Genomic DNA, 22,766 nt, shown 5'->3' with positions numbered 1-22,766 from the left:
CTCTTCCTTATAACTGTTGTTATAAGGATCAAAGTAACGGTTAGCAGAGCTCAGGAGTCATTTTACCTTAAACTGAGATGGCATGTATCAAAGTCAATGTTTTGAACAAAGTCATTAATTATTCTTTTTTATTTATTCATTTATGGGATTTTGGCATCACCAGCTGAGCCAGCATCTATTGCCCATCCCTAGTTGCCCTTGAGGAGGGGGTATCTTCTTGAACCACTGCAGTCCCTGAAGTGTAGGTACACCCACAGTGCTGTTAGGGAGGGATTTCCATAATTTTGACCCAGCAACAGTGAAGGAATGGCGCTATGTTTCTGAGTCAGGATGGTGAGTGACTTGGAAGGGAATTTCCAAGTGGTGCTATTCCCAAGTATCTGCTTTTCTCGTCCTTCTAGATGGTAGAGGTCGTGGATCTGGAAGGTGCTGCTTTCGGAACTTTGGTGTGTTGTTGCAGTGCATCCTGTAAGTAGATAGTACACACTGCTACAACTGTGCATCAATGGTGGAGGGATTGGATGTTTGTGGAAAGGGTACCAATCAAGTGGCTGTCTTGCACTGGATGATGTCAAGCTTTTTGAGTGTTGATGGGGCTGCACTTATCCAGGCAAGTGACGGGTATTCCATTACACTCCTGACCTGTAGACGGTGGACAGGCTTTGGAGAGTCAGGAGGTGAGTTACATGCCACAAGATTCCTAGCCTTTGACCTGCTCTGGTAGTCACAGTGTTTATATGGCTAGACCAGTTCAGTTTCCTGTCAATGGTAACCCCCAGGATGTTGGTAGTAGGCGATTCAGTGATGGTGATGCCACTGAATTACAAGGCAAAGACATGCTTTAGTTTTGTCTCTTTGCGTAGAAAACGCAATGTACATCACATGAGCACTGGCATGTGTAATGGTTGATCCCACATTGTAGTTTTTTGCTTTTGAGCCTTATCTCAAAGCTGAAAGAATAGCTTCATTAGAACACAGAAAAGAGTTCTGCACTGTGTCAGCCCTTTGGCCCATGGTGTTGTGCCAACCTTTTTAACCTACTCCCAGATAATTTAATGCTTCCCTCCTGCATAGCCTTTCATTTCTCTTTCATCCATGTTCCTACTTAATGCCCCTAATATATTTCAATATTTTCACTTTCACACCACAAGTCTGTGTCCTTGGCCCCCTGTTCTACTTGCTTTACACTTATGACTGTGTGGCTAAGCACAGCTCCAATGCCATGTTCATTGGCCGAGTCAAAGGTGGTGATGAATCAGCCTACAGGAAGGAAATTGAAAATCTGGTTGACATCAATATTGACTTCAGGAGGAGGAAAACAAAGGTCTGTGAGCCAGTCCTTATCGGAGGATCAGAGGTGGAGTGGGTCAGCACATTTAAATTCCTCGGTGTTGTTATTTTGGAAGACCTGTCCTGGGCCCAGCTGAGTGCAATTATGAGGAAAGCACTGCAGCATCTCTACTTAGAAATTTGCGAAGATTCAGCATCACATCTAAAACTTTGATAAACTTTTATAGGCATTGATCGTGTGGATAGTCAGAGGCTTTTCCCCAGGGCTGAAAGGGCTAGCATAAGAAGGCACAGTTTTAAGGTTCTTGGAAGTAGGTACAGAGGAGATGTCAGGGGTATGTTTTTTACGCAGAGAGTGGTGAGTGTGTGGAATGGGCTGCCGGCGACGGTGGTGGAGGTGGATATGATAGGGTCTTTTAAGAGACTCCTGGACAGGTACATGGAGCTTAGAAAAGTAGAGGGCTAAGGGTAACCCTAGGTAATTTCTAAGGTAAGGACATGTTCAGCACAGCTTTGTGGGCCGAAGGGCCTGTATTGTGCTGAGGGTTTCCTATGTTTCTATGTGGGGTGGAGAGTATATGGACTGGATGCATCACAGCCTAGTATGGAAATACCAATGCCTTGAGCAGAATATCCTACAAAAAGTAATGGATACAGCCCAGTCCATCATGGGTAAAGCCCTTCCAGTCATTGAGCACATCTACATGAAACGTTGTCATGGAAAAGCAGCATTCAACATCAGGGACCCTCTTTTCTCACCTCTGCCATCAGGAAGAAGGTACAGGAGACTCAGGACTCACACCACCAAATTCTTGAACCAAAGGGGATAACCTCACTCTGCTTCACTTGCCCCATCATTGAAGTGTTCCTGTAACAGATGGAGTCATGTTCAGGAGCTCCTCAGCTCATGTTCTCTATAGTTATTGTTTATTTATTAATTTCTGTATTTGCAGTTTGTTGTCTTTTGCACACTGTTTGAACACCCACATTAGAGTGGCATTTTGTTGATTCTGTTATGGTGGTTATTCTATTATGCATTGATTGAGTATGCCCAAATGAATCTCCAGGTGGTATATGGTGCCATATATGTACTTTATTAATAAACTTACTCTGAACTTTGAACATTGTATCTGCCTTTAGCACCATCCTTAGCAACACATTCCACACACACACCACTCTCTGTGTAAAACATCTACCTCCGACATCCCACCAATACTTTCTTACAATCACCTTAAAATTATTTCCTCTGGTATTAGCCATGAGAGAAAAGCCCCAGCTTGATCACCCTTTCAAGTTCTTGTCAGTTTATTCTTGCAAGTTCTTTCTCTTATCAAATGCCATTTTAATCAGGTAACTGTGTGATCAAAAAGAGTTTGGAGCATAGACTTCTTTGTTGTTCGTATCTTCTTTTCAGAGGTTTCCTCTCTTTTACTCATATTTCACAACTTAAGAATTAGTTCATACACTAGTTTGAGTTTGGATAAGGACTCTGTGCTCAATGTAATTTAGAGATGTCAGCTCTTCATAATGGACCGCAAATTGCACAGAATGCTCACTTTACCTAGTGCCAGCTGCATTTTTAAAATCAGTTCAAAATTAAATGCGGCATACAGTAGGTTTAAGGTGAGTGGAGAAAGATTCAAAAAGGACCAGAGGAACAACATTTTCACATAGAGGGTGGTGTGTATATGGAATGAACCACCAGGAGATGTGGTTGAGGTAGATAAAATAGTGTCACTTAAGTACTTGCTCAGGCACACAGGTTGAATGCAGGAAGTTGGGGCTAGCTGGGTGGACAACATGGTTGGCATGGACTGGTTAGACACATATCCATGCTGGATTGTTCTGGGTCTCTATGTGCTCTTTATTACGAAAATGGATATTGGGCAACATTTCCCATGCAAATTAGAGATGTTAAAGGCTTATGAAACACTTAATTTGGTCAAACTTATATACAGTGCCTCTGCACTTTCACAGCACTATGCCCTCGTGCTAATGTAATTCTGAAAGTGAATCACAACCAGGTACATTATCACTGACATTTGTCACGCAGTCTGTGTTCTGTGGCAGCAGTACAGTGCAATGCGTAACATTACTATAAATAAACAGTTGTAAAAAGTAATAATGTGCAATGAGTTCGTGGACCATTCAGACAACTGATAGTGGAAGGGAAAAAGCTGTTCTTAAAACTTTTAGCGTGGGTCCTGTACTTCCTCCTCAAACATGGAAGCATGAGGAGGGCATGTCCAGGATAGTGAGGGTCTTTATTGATGGACATCACCTCATTGAGGCCCTGCTTCTTGAAGATGACCTTGATGATGAGGAGGGTTCTGTCCATGATCCACAGTCTCTTGCGACAGCTTCCTGTACATTGGCGGCTCCATACCCGGCTGTGATGCAATCAGTCAGATTGCTCTCCACTGTACATTTATAGAAAGTTACAAGAGTCTTTGAACATACCAAATCTCCTTGTGCCCCTAATGAAGTAGAGTTGTTGGTGTGCCTCCTCCGTGATTAAATCAATACACTGGGCCCAGGTCAGATCTTCTGGGAGGTTGATGTCTCTTTAATTCCATGTCGGAATTGCAGAATGTAAGCTGGTTCTAACCAGTACACTTGGCAGTTCTCCTTACTTTAATGGACACAGTATGTACTCGAACATTGATCTTGTGACAGAAAAAAAAGCTGAGTATTAAGAAAATAGCAACTTCTCCAAACAATTTAGGAAGCACTGGTTTTATTTTATACTGTAAAATAATTAGGTAAAACTGAATGGAACATTAAGCACTTTTAAAACTTAGGAAACATTTTAAAATAAGCTATTGCTAAACTAGTAACTTGAACAGTAATCAAAGGGGCTGAAAGTCTGTTGTAGCTGGACATCTGAAATGACAAAAGAAAGTGCTGGAAATACTCAAGTCAGGTAGCGATTGTGAAGGTCAAATGACCTATTTCTTTCGAAATACTGCATCAGCATCCTAAAATGTTGACTTTGTTTTTTTTCCTGCACTGACACTGTGTACCCTGATAAGTATTTCCAGCATTTTTTATTTTTAGGTCAATAACTTTAATAGTCCGTTTCCCTTCCTAGTAATGCCTGTTCCACAGTTTTATTGGTTCATTATTGTGATATGCATCAAGATACAGTGAAAAGCTTATCTTGCACATTGTTCATACAGATCAATTCATTGCACGGTGCAGTGAGGTAGAACAAGGTAAAACAATAACAGAATGCAGAATGAGGTTAACAGCTACATAGAAAATGAAGTGCAGATAGATAATAAGATACAAGATCATAGTGAGGTACATTGTGAGGTCAAAAGTCCATCGTATCATATTTGGGAACATTCAATGCGGTAGAAGCCATCTTTATTGTGCTGCTTTCAGACTTTTCTACCTCCTGCCTAATGGGAGAGGGGAGAAGAGAGAATATCTGAGGTGGGTTAGGTTTTGATTACACTGACTGCCTTACTGAAGCGATGGGAAGTGTAGACAGAGTCCGTGGAGGGGAGGCTGGCTCCTGCGATGTATCTGCAACGCTGTAGTCTCTTGCCGACAGGGGGCAGAGCAGTTTCTACACGAAGGCATGATGCCTCCAGGGCTGGCTTTACTGCACCAGCGATCGCCGATCAGGGTTCGATTCCTGCCGCTGCCTGTAAGTTCTCCCTGTCACCATGGGTTCCGTTTGGCTGCTCCAGTTCCCTCCAATATTGATTAGGGTTAGTGAGGCTGGGGCCATGGTCCGTTGGTGCCAGAAGCACGGCAACACTTGTGGGTTGTACCCAGCACATCCCTGGACTGTGTTGGTTATTCATGTAAATCGAAGTATCTCACTGTATGCTTCAATGTTTCGATGTCCATGTGACAAATAAAGGTCATCTTTATTTTTATCTTCAGAAAAGAGATAGGATAGTTTCTACGTTGCATTAATAATCGGTAAGAATCAACAGGGGTGTGTGAAATTTCTTTAGCCTCCTGAGGAACTAGTGGCATTGGTGAGATTTCTTGGCTGTGGCTTCTAAAACGTGACACCTGTGGTTTACTTTTCAAGCTAAATATAATGCATAAAGATTTGCCTCAAGAATTAATCATTGTTTGCACTTCTGATTAACAGTTATATTTCAGCATTCTACCCACTGGCCCATCACTATTGTCTAGACCAATAATGAAAACTTAAAAAATATGCCATAATTCCATGAACCCACGGGTCATCTTGACTTAAAATCATTACAAACTGCTCTCCTTGTAGCCACCTCTAAACCTCATTACTTTTAAATTTTAACTGAATTCTTACCTCTCCATATTCCATAGTCAAATATGTTGGATATGTAGCCTTCCTAACGATAAGATTGAGGTATTCACCAATTATGGAAACAAATAAATTTGTAGTTCAAATTCTCCTCCTTGCTGAAAAAAATGACGTCAATGTTGAGAAACATTGTTACAAACCCCATTTCCAGAAAAGTTGGGATATTTTCCAAAATGCAATAAAAACAAAAATCTGCATTATGTTAATTCACGTGAACCTTTATTTAACTGACAAAAGTACAAAGAAAAGATTTTCAATAGTTTTACTGACCAACTTAATTGTATTTTGTAAATATACACAAATTTAGAATTTGATGGCTGCAACACACTCAACAAAAGTTGGGACAGAGTTAAAATAAGATTGAAAAGTGCACAGAATATTCAAGTAACACCGGTTTGGAAGACTCCACATTGCAGAGAATTTAGGTCTTTCAGCATCTACAGTACATAATATTGTGAAAAGATTCAGAGAAATCAGAGACATCTCAGTGCGTAAAGGGCAAAGTCGGAAACCACTGTTGAATGTGCGTGATCTTTGAGCCCTCAGGCGGCACTGCCTAAGAAACCGTCATGCTACTGTGACAATTATAGCCACCTGGGCTCGGGAGTACTTCGGAAAACCATTGTCACTCAACACAGTCCGTCGCTGCATCCAGAAATGCAACTTGAAACTGTATTACGCAAGGAGGAAGCCATACATCAACTCTATGCAGAAACGCCGGCGAGTTCTCTGGGCCCGAGCTCATCTCAGATGGATCGAAAGACTGTGGAACCGTGTGCTGTGGTCAGATGAGTCCACGTTTCAGCTAGTTTTTCAAAAAAACAGGCGTCGAGTTCTCCGTGCCAAAGATGAAAATGACCATCCAGATTGTTATCAGCGAAAGGTGCAAAAGCCAGCATCTGTGATGGTGTGGGGGTGCATCAGTGCCCATAGCATGGGTGAGTTGCATGTATGTGAAGGTACCATTGACTCTGAGGTGTACATTAGGATTTTAGAGAGACATATGTTGCCATCAAGGCGACGTCTCTTCCCAGGACGTCCACGCTTATTTCAGCAGGACAATGCCAGACCACATTCTGCACAGACTACAACAGCGTGGCTTTGTAGACACAGAGTGCGTGTGCTTGACTGGCCTGCTGCCAGTCCAGATCTATCTCCGATTGAAAATGTATGGCGCATCATGACGAGGAGAATCAGACAACAGAGACCACGGACTGTTGAGCAGCTGAAGTCTTACATCAAGCAAGAATGGACAAAATTTCCAATTGCAAATCTACTACAAGTAGTATCCTCAGTTCCAAAATGATTAAAAAGTGTTATTAAAAGGAAAGGTGATGTAACACAATGGTAAACATGCCTCTGTCCCAACTTTTGTTGAGTGTGTTGCTGCCATCAAATTCTAGATTTGTGTATGTTTACAAAATACAATTAAGTTGGTCAGTAAAACTATTGAAAATCTTTTCTTTGTACTTTTGTCAGTTAAATGAAGGTTCACGTGAATTAACATACCACAGATTTTTGTTTTTATTGCATTTTGGAAAACATCCCAACTTTAATGGAAATGGGGTTTGTATATATCATTATAACTTCATTTTACTAAAGTTGTTAGATTTTGGATTTTACCTAAAAATACCAGACAGAAATAATTATTTGAAATAAAACTTTCCAAATCCATTCATCTGAAATGGATTCCAATCTTTTGTTTTAGACTATCTGCAATGTAACTTATGATGTTTTTGACTTACAATTGATTACACCATCCTCCTTGATACTTTTCCTGTCCAAATTCACCATCTTCGTTTGGTTCGACACCCGATATAGTTAAAAAATCGCACATAGACTTACCCTGTCACCATTTTGCTACCTGTGATCCAACAGCTTAGTAAATCCTATTCACCCAAAACACATCTCTTGACTGACACCAACTCACAGTTTATCAACACTAGAATATTAAAATAATCATAATGTTTTCAAAAAAATCCTATCCCGATCTCAGTAATCTTTTCCAGTCTTTTTTCTTGGATACCTGCTCCGATTTGGGTCTTTTGAGAATCTGAATTTAGTCTTTCTGCCTTGGCTCTTCTCAGGAGTTCATTTCCTCAGGCTTGTTCCAAGATTTATCTTTTACAAACTCATCTGCATCTGACCTGGTTTAATCTCAATTTGTTTTGTTTATATTCTTGCGACAAAATCCACATATTGTTTAAATACACTTAGTTGCCTTCACTCTCAAAAATACAACTAAAATTTTAAAGAGTACTGTATAATTAAGTGAGAGAATGAAAAGTCCAAATACAGATATGAAATTCAGCCAATAAACCTTTTTTAATGCAACTAGCACTGTTTACTATATACAGAAAGCGACACATACGCCCGTCTAAATTCAACCTGGCTGCCGATGTCACTTCGCCTGTCTGTCAGCTTACTGGAGTGATTGACAGCTGTGTACGTCTTGCTACGCGGTGACGTCTCCGGAAATAGTCACCGCCCGAGTAGGTGACGTACGCAAGGCGGGAGAGTTACTATTGTCGTGGAAAGCGGGAGGACTGAGTGGAAGCGTCCGGGCTGACACCAGGAGGACCATGTATTTGAGGGCTAGGTGGGTGGAATGTCGCTGCGCTCTGAGGGTGGCTGGGGGTTCCGTGGGCCGCAGTCTGAGCTGTTCCGCACTGGGGGGTTCTGAGCCTGGGTGTGTCTCTGGGAATGGAAAAGGAGAGTTCGTCTCTAGCTAATGGGGAGTGTGTGAAAAGGGGAGGAAAATGGGGCCTTGAGGTGAGATGAGTTGATGGATGGTCACCTCTCAGCTCGCCAAGTGGCTGTTGTGCATCATTAACCGGCCAGGCAGCCCCGTCATGCTGATAACTAGGTGTGGTGGCATATCCTTCGTCCGTGTGTGTTCGACCTGTAAAAGTCTGTAAGCCTAGACATTGAATATTGAAAACGTGCAATTATTAGAAGATTCTGGAGGAACTCAGCAGGTTAGGCAGCATCTGTGGTGGGGAATAAACCTTCATTAAGACTGGAAAGGAAGGGGGCAGTAGATGCTGGTGCGGGGGAGGTGGGTGAGGGAAGCCGGTCGGGATAGGTGGAAAAGATAAAGGGCTAAAGAAGGAATCAGGTAGGAAAGATTAATGCACCATAGAAGACGGAAGGACGAGGGAAGTGATGGGCAGATGAGTACAGAAGGGGTGAGAGGGTACCCAGATTGAAAAATAGGGGGAGGGGTGGGGAATACCGGACAGCTGGCGAAACTGAAGTCCATGCCATCAGGTGGGAGGCAATCCTGACGGAATATGAGGTGGTGCTTCTCCAGACTGAGTTTTGCGTCATCATGACAGTAGAGGAGGCTATGGATAGCTTGCACTACTCGTTTCTACCTCCTATCCAAACCCTGCACTGCTTGTTTCTACCTGTTACTGAAGATCCACAAACCTATCGGTCCCTACAGGTTTCTGCCTGCTCCTACCCCACGGAATGTGTGTGTGTGTATACCTTGACTCCATTTTGTCCCCCTTAGTTCAATCACTTCTTACCTACATCTGTGGTACTTCGCATCAATAACTTTCAGTGAGCTGGCCTGGATTGACTGACTTTCATTATGGGCGTACAATCACTTCCATACCCCAGCAGGAAACCATTAAACTATGCTTTCTTGGTAACAGAGCTAACCAGTTCCCTCTAACACTGCACTCGTCCGTCTGGCGGAACTGGTCCTTGCCCTCAACAATTTCCCTTGGGTTTCTCCACAGTGAAGGTGTAACCACAGGCATTCACATGAGCCCTAACTATGCCTGCCTTTTCGTTGGCCATGTGACGACATTGGTGCTATTTCCTACACCCGATGCTGAACTACTCAATTTTATCAACTTCGTGTTCAACTTTTAACCTTCCCTTAGAGTCGCTCCCCTTTCTTGACTTCTCTGTCTCCATCTCTGGAATCAGAGATAGTATCTTTTATCAGATATATACTGGTATCTTTCACAATTATCTTGACTATACCTCTTCCCACTATGTCAGTTCTAAAAATGCTATTCTTTTCTCTCAGTTCCTCTGTCTCTGCTGCATCTGTTCTCAATATGCGGCTTTCCATTCCGGAGCATCTGAGATGTCCTTTTTCAAAGAACAGGGTTTCCCTTCCAACACCAATCCTAATGCTCTCATCCATGTCACCATTTCACATGCATCAGCCTCACCCCATCCTCTCGCCATTATAACAGGCTTAGGGAACAGTCTTTCCTTGTAAGGTGACACTTCACCCGTGAGCCTGTCGTGGTCACCTGTTTCCACTGCCCCTCCTCTACATTGACGAGACCCTGTTCAGATTAGGACACTGCATTCTACATTGACGAGACCCTGTTCAGATTAGGACACTGCTTTGTTGAGCACCTTCGGTCTGTCCACTGCAGAAGGCAGGATTTTCCAGTAGCTACTCATTTCAATTCAATCTACCACTCCCTCACTGAGGTTTTTGTCAATGGCTGCCTGTACTGTCATGATGAGGCATGTTGGAGGAGCAACACAGCATATTCCATCTAGATGGCCTCCTACCTGATGACATAATCAATTTTTCCAGCTACTTCAACTCTCCCTCTTTCTCTTTTTCCACTCCTTATTCTGGTTACCTTTTCACCCATTCTGTTTTCACCTGCCCGTCACCCTCTCTCTGGTTCCCCACCCCCTTCCTTCCATGGTACGCCATCCTCTCCTATCAGATTCCTTCTTCAGTCCTTTATCTCTTCCACATCCCCTTCCAGCTTCTTGCTTCATCCCACTTCTCCACCCTACCTACCTTCCCCCTCGCCTGGTCTCACTTATCACCTGCCAACTTGTACTCCTTCCCCTCCCCCACTTCTTATTCTGACTTCTGCCTCCTTCCTTTCCAGACCTGATGAAACGTCTCCACTTGAAAAGTCAACTGTTTATTCCCTTCTGTAGGGTAAAGATGAGAAAGGGGAGCCCACAGAGGGATTTAGAGGAGGAGAGTTTTAAAATCAACGTGGTACTTAATTTACTCATTCTGCTTCTGCAAATAGCTGGCATAGGTAAATGGTGCTTACTGGGAGGAGCAGAGCTTTGGGTAACCTTGCGAATAGAATAAGAGTGAGGGAGGAGGTAAAAATAGGTTTAGAAGATCCAGCTAGGTGTAATATTTGATACCAAGATGCAGAAACTTTGCTTCCATTTTCATTCAAGTTCTGAGCTTCTATAGAAATTGAAGAGTGATTTAATTTTCTCAGGATAGATCAAACCATTCAACCCAATTTGAGCAATACAAGTGATGCTGGGAAAACTCAAGTGGTTTGGGCAGCGTCTATAGATGGAAATGGATAGTTGATCTTTCAGGTCAAGATCCTTCATCCAGAGTGGAATTTGATGCACCTTTCTCTGACCGTTTGGGCTTCCAACAAAAAAATTGTTGTTTAATAAAGCAACACACAAAATGCTGGTGGAACGCAGCAGGCCAGGCAGCATCTATAGGAAGAAGTACAGTCAACGTTTTGGGTCAAGACCCTTCGTCAGGACTAACGGTAAAAAGAGATAGTAAGAGATTTGAGAGGGGGAGGGGGAGACCCAAAATGATAGGAGAAGACAGCCTTGTATCCCTTTTGCCAATTAACTTCCCAGCTCTTAGCTTCATCCCTCCCCCTCTTGTCTTCTATCATTTCAGGTCTCTCCCTCTCCCTCCCACTTAATATCTCTTACTATCTCTTTTTTCCGTTAGTCCTGACAAAGTGTCTCGACCTGAAACATCGACTGTACTTCTTCCTATAGATGTTGCCTGGCCTGCTGCGTTCATCAGCGTTTTGTGTGTGTTGCTTGAATTTCCAGCATCTGCAGATTTTCTCGTGTTTGCGTTGTGTCACGTACCCCGTAACGGGTTAAAGAACCAGCAGAAATGGAAAACACCTTGGAGTCTGGTATTGCTGTTAACTAATGGTATTTATTAGTAACTACACAATACAGTAATATAAAATCAGATAAATCAAATAGGTTAGCAATGATTATGTATATAGAAACATAGAAAATAGGTGCAGGAGTAGGCCATTCGGCCCTTCGAGCCTACACCACCATTTATTATGATCATGGCTGATCCTCCAACTCAGAACCCCGCCCCAGCCTTCCCTCCATACCCCCTGACCCCTGTAGCCACAACGGCCATATCTAACTCCCTCTTAAATATAGCCAATGAACTGGCCTCAACTGTTTCCTGTGGCAGAGAATTCCACAAATTCACCACTCTCTGTGTGAAGAAGATTTCCTAATCTCGGTCCTAAAAGGCTTCCTCTCTATCCTCAAACTGTGGTCCCTTGTTCTGGACTTCCCCAACATCGGGAACAATCTTCCTGCATCTAGCCTGTCCAATCCCTTTAGGATCTTATACATTTCAATCAGATCCCCCCTCAATCTTCTAAATTCCAACGAGTACAAGCCCAGTTCATCCAGTCTTTCTTCATATGAAAGTCCTGCCATCCCAGGAATCAATCTGGTGAACCTTCTTTGTACTCCCTCTATGGCAAGGATGTCTTCAGATTAGGGGACCAACACTGCACACAATACTCCAGGTGTGGTCTCACCAAGGCCTTGTACAACTGCAGTAGTACCTCCCTGCTCCTGTACTCGAATCCTCTCGCTATAAATGCCAGCATACCATTCGCCTTTTTCATCGCCTGCTGTACCTGCATGCCCACTTTCAATGACTGGTGTATAATGACACCCAGGTCTCGTTGCACCTCCCCTTTTCCTAATCGGCCACCATTCAGATAATAATCTGTTTTCCTATTTTTGCCACCAAAGTGGATAACTTCACATTTATCCACATTAAATTGCATCTGCCATGAATTTGCCCACTCACCCAACCTATCCAAGTCACCCTGCATCCTCTTAGCATCCTCCTCACAGCTAACACTGCCGCCCAGCTTCGTGTCATCCGCAAACTTGGAGATGCTGCATTTAATTCCCTCATCCAAGTCATTAATATATATTGTAAACAACTGGGGTCCCGGCACTGAGCCTTGCGGTACCCCACTAGTCACCGCCTGCCATTCTGAAAAGGTCCCGTTTATTCCCACTCTTTGCTTCCTGTCTGCTAACCAATTCTCCACCCACACCAATACCTTACCCCCAATACCGTGTGCTTTAAGTTTGCACACTAATCTCCTGTGTGGGACCTTATCAAAAGCCTTTTGAAAATCCAAATATACCACATCCACTGGTTCTCCCCTATCCACTCTACTAGTTACATCCTCAAAAAATTCTATGAGATTCGTCAGACATGATTTTCCTTTCACAAATCTATGCTGACTTTGTCCGATCATTTCACCGCTTTCCAAATGTGCTGTTATCACATCCTTGATAACTGACTCCAGCAGTTTCCCCACCACCGACGTTAGGCTAACCGGTCTATAATTCCCCGGTTTCTCTCTCCCTCCTTTTTTAAAAAGTGGAGTTACATTAGCCACCCTCCAATCCTCAGGAACTAGTCCAGAATCTAACGAGTTTTGAAAAATTATCACTAATGCATCCACTATTTCTTCGGCTACTTCCTTAAGCACTCTAGGATGCAGACCATCTGGCCCTGGGGATTTATCTGCCAGTCCTCAGGTGAGCCACTTTCTCTGGCTAATTTGTATACTTCTTCTTTGGGATTGATACTATCCCTAATTTCTCTTGTCAGCCACGGGTGCACTACCTTCCTTGATTTATTCTTTTGCCAAACTGGGATGAACAATTGTTGTAGTTCATCCATGCAACCTTTAAATGCTTGCCATTGCATATCCACCGTCAATCCTTTAAGTGTCATTTGCCAGTCTATCTTAGCTAATTCACGTCTCATACCTTCAAAGTTACCCCTCTTTAAGTTCACAACCTTTGTTTCTGAATTAACTATGTCACTCTCCATCTTAATGAAGAATTCCACCATATTATGGTCACTCTTACCCAAGGGGCCTCTCACGACAAGATTGCTAATTAACCCTTCCTCATTGCTCAAAACCCAATCCAGAATAGCCTGCTCTCTAGTTGGTTCTTCGACATGTTGGTTCAAAAAACCATCCCACATACATTCCAAGAAATCCTCTTCCTCAGCACCTTTACCAATTTGGTTCACCCAATCTACATGTAGATTGAAGTCACCCATTATAACTGCTGTTCCTTTATTGCACACATTTCTAATTTCCTGTTTAATACCATCTCCGACCTCACTACTACTGTTAGGTGGCCTGTACACAACTCCCACCAGTGTCTTCTGCCCCTTAGTGTTACACAGCTCTACCCATATCGATTCCACATCTTCTCGGCTTATGTCCTTCCTTTCTATTGCGTTAATCTCTTCTTTAACCAGCAACGCCACCCCACCTCCCCTTCCTTCATGTCTATCCCTCCTGAATATTGAATATCCCTGAACGTTGAGCTCCCATCCCTGGTCACCCTGGAGCCATGTCTCTGTGATCCCAACTATATCATAATCATTAATAACAATCTGCACTTTCAATTCATCCACCTTATTACGAATGCTCCTTGCATTGACACACAAAGCCTTCAGGCGCTCTTTTACAACTCTCTTAGCCCTTATACAATTATGTTGAAAAGTGGCCCTTTTTAATGCTTGCCCTGGATTTGTCGGCCTGCCACTTTTACTTTTCTCCTTAGTACTTTTTGCTTCTACCCTCACTTTACACCCCTCTGTCTCTCTGCACTGGTTTCCATCCCCCTGTTGTGAACTAACCTCCTCACGCCTAGCCTCTTTAATTTGATTCCCAGCCCCCAACCATTCTAGTTTAAAGTCACCTCAGTAGCCCCCGCTAATCTCCCTGCCAGGATTTTGGTCCCCCTAGGATTCAAGTGTAACCCGTCCTTTTTGTACAGGTGAATTGATTATGGGGATTTATCTGCCTTCAATCCCTTTAATTTACCTAACACCACTTCCCTACTAACATGTATTTCGCTCAGTTCCTCCATCTCACTGGACCCTCTGTCCCCTACTATTTCTGGAAGATTATTTATGTCCTCCTTAGTGAAGACAGAACCAAAGTAATTATTCAATTGGTCTGCCATGTCCTTTCTCCCCATAAAAAAAAGTGTGGAAATATAAAAACCCCAGCGTCTTTAAGCCTGGCGGTAAATGGATATAGTCCCTCCCTCTTTCTCCCCCCCCCCACACACATATATACACACACACACACACACACACACACACACAGTTCATAAGGGATAATTCAGGATCCCGGCACAGTTGTTAGTTTAATAATCCAGTGCTAGAAGAATCAATGGGGAGTTGTTGGACATGAGAAAGCAACTTAGTTGTGGTGCTACAAAGAAATAAGGAGACATATGATGGGTTTGAAATGATTGCTTTGTTGCACTCAACAGTATAAATGGCTCTCCTCTATGATGGCAGGGCAGAGTTCCTATGATCAATAGAACCCTTGGTATATGTCCTTATAACCAAGCTATTTTTATATGGTTTGGGCAAAAAAAACCCAGAATGAATTAAGGAGAGAAAGACTAGTGTTTAAATAGTGGCTTGAGTCCTTAAACCGCCTGCAGCCAGAACCAATTAGAACTGTACGATATAGCAGCAGCCAGTTTGCAAACTGCAAGCTCACACAGATGGCAATGTGATTGGTTTTCCTAGCAAAGCTGACTAATTTAAAAAGTAGCCAGTTGTGAGGGATTAGTCCCTATTCTAAGAAACTCACAAGGAATCTTCCTCGTCTATGTGAGAGGTCGGCAGACAAGCTCTTAATGCTTCAGGTGGCATACAGCAGTGCAGCACCTCTTCCCTTTGATGCCAGGGCCCAGATTTTTGTGCTCAGATCTTGTCAATGCACACCATTCAGAAAGGAGCAATATCGGCAGGTGGAGCTACTCTGTTCCAGGTATGAGATTCACACCTGACCCTCGGGTGCTGTCTGTGTGGAGTGTGCACGTTTTCCCTGTGACCTCTGACTTCTTCTCCTGTTCCAAAGATGTGACGTTTGGTAGTTTAATTGGCCACTGTAAATTGCCCTGAGTGGTGAAATTTGGTGGACAGATTAATGAGAGTGTAGGAAGAATAGTGTTATTGTACCAGCATAGACTTGACGTGCCAAAATGGCCTTTAATGTTAAAAATTGAAATATGAAGATCATGAATTGATAATCAATGTCAAATTGAGTATAGGAAGTTAAGCGCAAAGTTTGAATTTGGTGGCGTGATGGGGAGTAGAAAAATAAAAGGGAAATGTAAAACTAAAGCATTAAAATAAAATTCAGTTGTTTCTTACCGTGGGAATGAGGCGTAGGTCAAGACTGAGATGAGGGGATTCCTCACTCATGCAGTAAAACCTTTGGATTTCTTTACCCAGAGGTATCTTCACCAATTGCTCTGGCAGCTCGATTCAATTATTCACCACCAACTTGTGGCAAAAACATATCCCTCAGATCTCCTTTAAATTTCTCCCTTCTCACCTTAAATCAATGCCCACCAGTTTTGTCCAAAAGACTGACTGACTATGCTCCTCATAATTTTGTAAATCTCTAAGGTCACCCCTGAGCTTCCTACATTTCTATAAGTATTAATATAACCTATCCAATCTCTCTCCAATCCAATCACTGCAGTCCTCAATTCAACTGGCAAGTGGTAAGAATAGGCTCCCTCACCTCCCCCCTTGACCCTCAACACAAGTGCCCCTCAGTTAAAGTTAAAAAAGGACGTAGGCAAAAGACAGGCAACTGGCAGACAGGCGACTCCTTGCACATCAGAATTTTTTTCCCACAAATGACTTCATTCAAGGCTCAGTGAGTTCACTGCCCAGCTACCCGCATATTTAACCCTTGCCTAATCACAGGACAATTTAAAATGACCAATTGACCTCCTAACTGGTATGTCTTTGGACTATGGGAGGAAAGCTCACAGGGAGGATGGCGCCGGAGATGAACTCCCAACTGTAACTGTAATAGTGTCACACTAACCACTATACTACTGTGGCACCCTGATAGTTGTCAGAACAAAGATCAGAGTTGGTGTTCTGTGATTTTTGACTTTCTTCCAAGCTCCCCAAAGCCTGCGGTGACCCCCCGGCTAAGAAGTTGTCTTGTTGATCTAGTCAATAATTAGTCAATGTTTTCAGTATTATTTACTTCTATTATTATTTGTTTTCTTTTTGTATTTGCACAGTTTGTGTTATTTTGCACATTGGTTGTCCATCTTTCTTAGTTTTTATTGATTCTATTGTATTTCTTTGGTCTACAGTGAATGCCTGTAGGAAAATGAACCTCAGGGTTGTGACATATAAGTACTTTGATAATAAATTTACTTTCAACTTTGAACTTTGTTTCTTCACTAATGACATTTTTAATAAAGTGACTGATCTGGTAGTTTATCTCATTGCAGTGCAAGGATACTTGATGTAATTAAATTCCTACGATATTTCGTGTATTCTAGTTAAAGTGACTTCAGAAGGACTTGGGAAAAAAAAACAACAACAGGAATTCTGCAGATGCTGGAAATTCAAGCAACACACATCAAAGTTGCTGGTGAACGCAGCAGGCCAGGCAGCATCTCTAGGAAGAGGTACAGTCGACGTTTCAGGCCGAGACCCTTCGTCAGGACTAACTGAAGGATAATGCACCTCTTCCTAGAGATGCTGCCTGGCCTGCTGCGTTCACCAGCAACTTTTATGTGTGAGGCTTCTAATGGAACCTGATAGTTGAAATTAAGTAGCAAGAAGTCTGAAGCACATACCACCTTACCAACTAAAACTTACCGCTTTGACTTGAATTAAGAAACAGTGCACTGTCACTCATATTGAGAGTAATAGCCAGCTCTTCCATTTTGTATGATACGTTGTTCCTTGAAAAGTTCATGCTGAGAGAATAACCATTCTTAAAGCTGACTACCAGTAGCGGTGCAATCATGTTATTACAATTGCTTTCTGGGCTTAGCTCTGCATCTTCTGGCAGAGAGAACACAGCTATAGCCTGAAATGAAGGGAGAAAAATTGTAGCAACTTGACAATTTTTTGAAAGATTAGATCTTTTCAGCAATAAATCTTCAGGTGCCCAGAGAACATGCAAACTCTGCACAGAAGCATCCAAGGTTAACATTAAACCAAAGGCACTGGAGGTGAGGCAATAGCTCTAACCACTGTAGTATTATGCCGTCCAAGGAGTGCCTTCAGTACTTAGTGACCTACTGCTCCGGGAGTACATTTACCTCAAAGCTCATGCCAATAAAAAAACAAAATCTTTCATAAAGCCCTCAGCATACTTTATTCAATGTTTTTTAATCCATTAGATTCCACTTCATTTCCCTAAATTAATATTAATTCCTTCAGATAATTCTGCAAATTTGCAAGATAATTTTTTAGATATCTGTCCCATTTCATTTTTCTCAAGCATTTTACGTTTTGCTATAAGCACCCATTTATCAAATTAAGGACAAATGGACTTGAAATTCTATTTTAACCCCAAAGTTCTTCGATACAAAGATCTGAGGACTGGTGAGCAATTTTGGAGCATTGTCCTATTAGCAAACAACATCATAGTAACAAAATCATACTTCATTCCTTAAATCCTGTTATTTTATATATATTGGGACAAGGTATAGAATTTTATCATTTTCATCTCTATACACCTTTCAGTCAAATATAGGGCAGCATAACATTTTTGAAAAACAATTATAAACTGATATGGATCCTCAAAAGGCACAAAAAGGGGAACGTTCTGGTGGCTAGTGTATATCTGACAGGCCAAGATTTCCTGGACATAAATCTGCAGAGTAGTTAATCTTTTGGCCAAATAAAGCAGGCTTCTAACGGAAACAACAGGAATTCTGCAGATGCTGGAAATTCAAGCAACACACATCAAAGTTGCTGGTGAACGCAGCAGGCCAGGCAGCATCTCTAGGAAGAGGTACAGTCGACGTTTCAGGCCGAGACCCTTCGTCAGGACTCGGCCTGAAACGTCGACTGTACCTCTCCCTAGAGATGCTGCCTGGCCTGCTGCGTTCACCAGCAACTTTGATGTGTGTTGTTCAGAAGGACTTGATTGGGTAAGCTACAATTGCTTTTTCAGGATTGTGAAAGTTGCAACAGAAGTAAGGGTATTTTAATATTATTGATCTTTGAAGACAAGGAAGGGAATTGCACATTTAATGTTGGACTGTTCAATCTACTTTAAGGACCTTCAAAGAAATACAATAAGACTGAAGGAGGAAGCAATGAGCAACTACAAGTGGTGCATTTAAGAAGCATGTTGAGGAGGAGGGAGAGTTTTAAGCCCAAGTAAAATACTTCTTTTTTTTTAAAAGGGTTTGGCTGCTTCAAAATATTTCTTCTGTTCTCAACAAGCCACATAATCCTTTATATGCTCGTTTACATACGGAGGGATGTTGTCCAGAGCTGAATGAAGGTATTGAAATAGTTGATTTGTATCTATCATAAATATAGACTTGTGATGACAAAATGTAAGAAGTCTATATTGCCGGTTACCGCCAAAGAATTGACCAACCTGATTTTATTTTGATTGTTCTAGATCTATAGACAATCCTGGTAATGAAAGACTGAAAGGTAAAATTGAAATAAGGATGGCATATTTTGAATTTATGTTAACATTGAATCTGGAAATAGAATGCAGAAAGATTATTTTAGTTAAAATAATCCATCCTCAGCCATAAGGCTTTATCTTGTATCATGAGTGATCACGCAAGTTTTAGTTATAGTCATATAGCATCGTTACTTAGAACCTCTTTTATGTCCTTGCTTCTGCAGGCTATTGTAGAAAGTGTTCCATTTAGTTATGTAGTTTTTCCCTTGACCTCATTGCTTTAAAAAATTGTACAATTTTGCATTGAAAGTATTGAATCTCTTGCAGGTCATGACTTTGTCACCTTCTGCCCTTAAAATGTTGAGAAATCTTGCTATTGATGACTCCTTGCACATCAGAATTTTTTTCCCACAAATAACTTCATTCAAGATCCGTTTCAGGTTACAAGAACATCTGAGTTGTATTTACCTGCATATGAGATTGCTGCCTAATAGAATATAAAATTGTGAATGCCATCATGCATGCATTCAGTAAAATCAGCCTTTTCCACATAATCCTTAAGTTTCCTCAGTGCAGCATTGCCATGAATATATGATTTGACTAACATCTGTGGCTGTCTGGGAAAGAAAATTCCAACTACTTACTACCCTCGGAGTGAAGAAGTTTCTTCATGACTTAGTCTTAATATGACCAATTCTTTTTACTGAATTTAAATCCTCAGCCTGAGGTTGTTCAATCAGAAAAAAAAAACAATAGCTCACCACCCAGTCTTCAGGCCTGCATACAGCCTTAAACAGATGAATGTTTATTCTCATAAATCCTAGGGAACTTGGGCATATTCTCGATCTTTCATTTGTATTACAGAAGCACCTTGGAATGCTTCCAGGCAGTACTCGTTTGCTCCTTTTTAGAGAGGTATAAACTTGGTAAGGAGACCAAAACTGTACTTAGCACTGCAGGTGTAGTCTCAGAAAACTCTTGTATTTGTAGCACTTCCTTAGTTTTCTGTCCCATTTTCTTGCAAAGAAGACTAGTATTTCTACAGCCCACTTGCTTTATGTGGTTAATTTGCATGTTCTCAAATTCCTCTGAATACCAACATTTGCTATCAACCATTAGCATATTTTTAGTATTAAAGTATGAATACTACATCAATTGTGTTGCTACCTTCGCGGACTTGAGACGATGAAAATCTTGCTCTGTGACTAAATTCTTGTATTTTATCTCCATAGGAGAAACCAAACTGTTAATGAATGATGGTGAGTATTACAGCTTACAGATAAATAAAATGCAATTATTTTAAATTACCAATGGCATTATATTAGTATAAGGCTCGTTCTGAACACTAATTTATATTATAACTAAATCCATTTGACCTATGAACTGTTTAGAAATAAGAAACAGAAAAATACTCTTCAAACTTTGCAGCATATGAGAGAGAGAGAAGCTGTCACAGCAGGGTTATGATTACAACTTCATAACACACTGGTTCATCCGCAGGCTGGAGTGGTGTGTGTAGTTCTGGTCCCCACCACATTACAGGGAGGGAGTGACAGAGCTGGAGAGGATGCAGAGCTAGGTAGTCTCCAGCCCCTTGGTATGAACATAGAATTCTCCAACTTCCGGTAATTCCCCCCCCCCCCCCCCACTTCCCCTATCCCTATGTCGCTCTGCCCCTCCCCCAGCTGCCTACCACCTCCCTCATGGTTCCGCCTCCTTCTACTACCCATTGTGTTTTCCCCTATTCTTTATTCACCTTTCCTGCCTATCACCTTCCTGCCTCCCCTTCCCCAAGCCTTTATCTTTCCCCTTACTGGTTTTTCACCTGGAACCTACCAGCCTTCTCCTTCCCACCCTCCCCCCACCATCTTTATAGGGCCTCTGCCCCTTTCCTCTACAGTCCTGACGAAGGGTTCCGGCCCAAAACGTTGACCGATCTTTTCCACGGATGTTGCCTGACATGCTGAGTTCCTCCTGCGTGTTGTGAGTGTTATAAATGTTTTGGATTGATTACGCATCACCGTCCATTAACAAGAACACCCTGTTCTTAAAAATTCCAGAGCTCCCCAAAGGCTGTTAGGTATTGCAGCAGGATGCAAAAGAGTAATTCTCTCAGAGTCAGTAAAACAAACCTCCGCTGCATTGGAGAATTGTTCATGGGATTGAAAATATACTACCTGGGTATCAGGCCAGTTTCCAAAGTTAACACAGAACTTATTATTGTAGGCACAGGTGCAGGAGCATTACATGCACAAACAGCATCATAAAAACATTCACAGAAAGCATAAACATAATACACAATTTCACAAGAAAAAATACAATTAGATTAAAAACAGCCCACTGTGGTGCAAAGTGATCATAGTGTTACTACTACTGAGGTAGTGATAAGGGTTGTGCAGGTTGGTTCAAGAACTGAATGGTTGAAGGGAAGTATCTGTTCTTGAACCTGGTGATGTGGGACTTTGGGATTCTGTACCTCTTGCCCAGTGATAGCTGGGAGAAGATGGCAGACCTCAGATGGTGGGGATCTTTGGAGGATGTTAAATTGTAAACTGAAGGCAGCTCTTTATATTTTGTGGCTGAAAACCTGGAGAGTCCAGCATTATGGCTGGGTTGGGGAAGAAAGAGGTGGAGAACTGCATCTTTTGAATGAGATGCAGTATAAATGATTGTGCTGTGAGGAATACTGAGTCAATGGTTTGGTGGGGAAAGATATCAGACCTGCATCTCATGGGGAATTTGTTAAATAATATGGATCAGGCCAGTGAGTCATGGATTAGAGCTGTAGGTTGGCCCTGTACCTTGCTGTTAAACTCTGGATTACTACCAGGGTTTGGGGAGGAGCTCAAGCTGGTGATGAGGAAAAGGGAGAGGCCAGGATTGGACCAATGATTGGCCAGGCAACAATATAAAAGGTAAAGGTGGTTGCTTGGCTATCAAAGAGGCCTCCGAAGTATTTGGTCTAGGCATAAGACTTGCTTTGAAGGATTAGGACTTGTATCTTGGAGGTTTGGTCAGCTGTTGGGATCAGAGGGTGGTCTGAAAGAAGAGTTATCAGTAACTCTTTGGGATGTTTGGGGGGGTGCATTCGTCATGGAGTTGGAAGAAAGGGTCCAAAATGATTAAAGGTGAGTACCTTGCCTTGTAGCAGCTTCAATCCAGATATACTGATTGTCCCTAGGACATTGTGGTCCAAGCTTGTCTTCAATGCTCCAAAAAGAGCATTGAACATTGATGTAAAATTGGCCAGTTGAATTTCCAGAATAAGACCATAAAACATAGGAGCAGAAGTAGGTCATTCAGCCCATCAAGGTTGCTGTGCCATTCCACCACGGCTGATCCTGGATTCCATTCAACCCCATTCACCTGCCTTCTCCCCATATCCTTTGATGCCCTGACCGATTAGGAAATGATTAACTTCTGTCTTAAATATTGTTACGTACCCCGTAACTGGGTTGCCAAACCAGCAGAAATGGAATCCTTGTTGGAGTCTGTGATTACTAGGAACTAAATAAAGTTTTATTAAAGAAATAAGTAATACAGTACACTAATCGCAAGGATATAAATGTAACAGGTTAGCAATGATAATACACACATATACACAGAAATAGGGTAATAGGAATCAACCAAGCTCTATCGCA

At 42.1% G+C, this 22,766-nt stretch overlaps 1 protein-coding gene across 3 annotated transcripts in view; it reads left to right on the top strand.

Moving 5' to 3' along the window:
• Nucleotides 1-8,104: 8,104 nt before the first annotated feature.
• LOC134348193 (acyl-coenzyme A thioesterase 9, mitochondrial-like) overlaps nt 8,105-22,766 on the top strand; it is an 87,358-nt gene continuing 72,696 nt past the window's right edge. For 2 of the 3 annotated variants that reach the window (XM_063051196.1, XM_063051195.1), the window contains exons 1-3: nt 8,105-8,198; nt 18,890-18,990; nt 20,358-20,384. In XM_063051196.1, the coding sequence (XP_062907266.1) occupies nt 8,182-8,198; nt 18,890-18,990; nt 20,358-20,384 (145 nt within the window). In that variant the 5' untranslated portion in view covers nt 8,105-8,181. Of the gene's footprint in view, nt 8,199-18,889; nt 18,991-19,113; nt 19,149-20,357; nt 20,385-22,766 lie in introns of all 3 variants that reach the window. The other variant, XM_063051197.1, reaches the window with a different exon arrangement.

Source organism: Mobula hypostoma, chromosome 6 (assembly GCF_963921235.1).
Source record: "Mobula hypostoma chromosome 6, sMobHyp1.1, whole genome shotgun sequence".
Taxonomy (NCBI): Eukaryota; Metazoa; Chordata; class Chondrichthyes; order Myliobatiformes; family Myliobatidae; genus Mobula; species Mobula hypostoma.
Note: the sequence above shows the minus strand (reverse complement) of the source record. Positions and strands in the feature narration are given on the sequence as shown.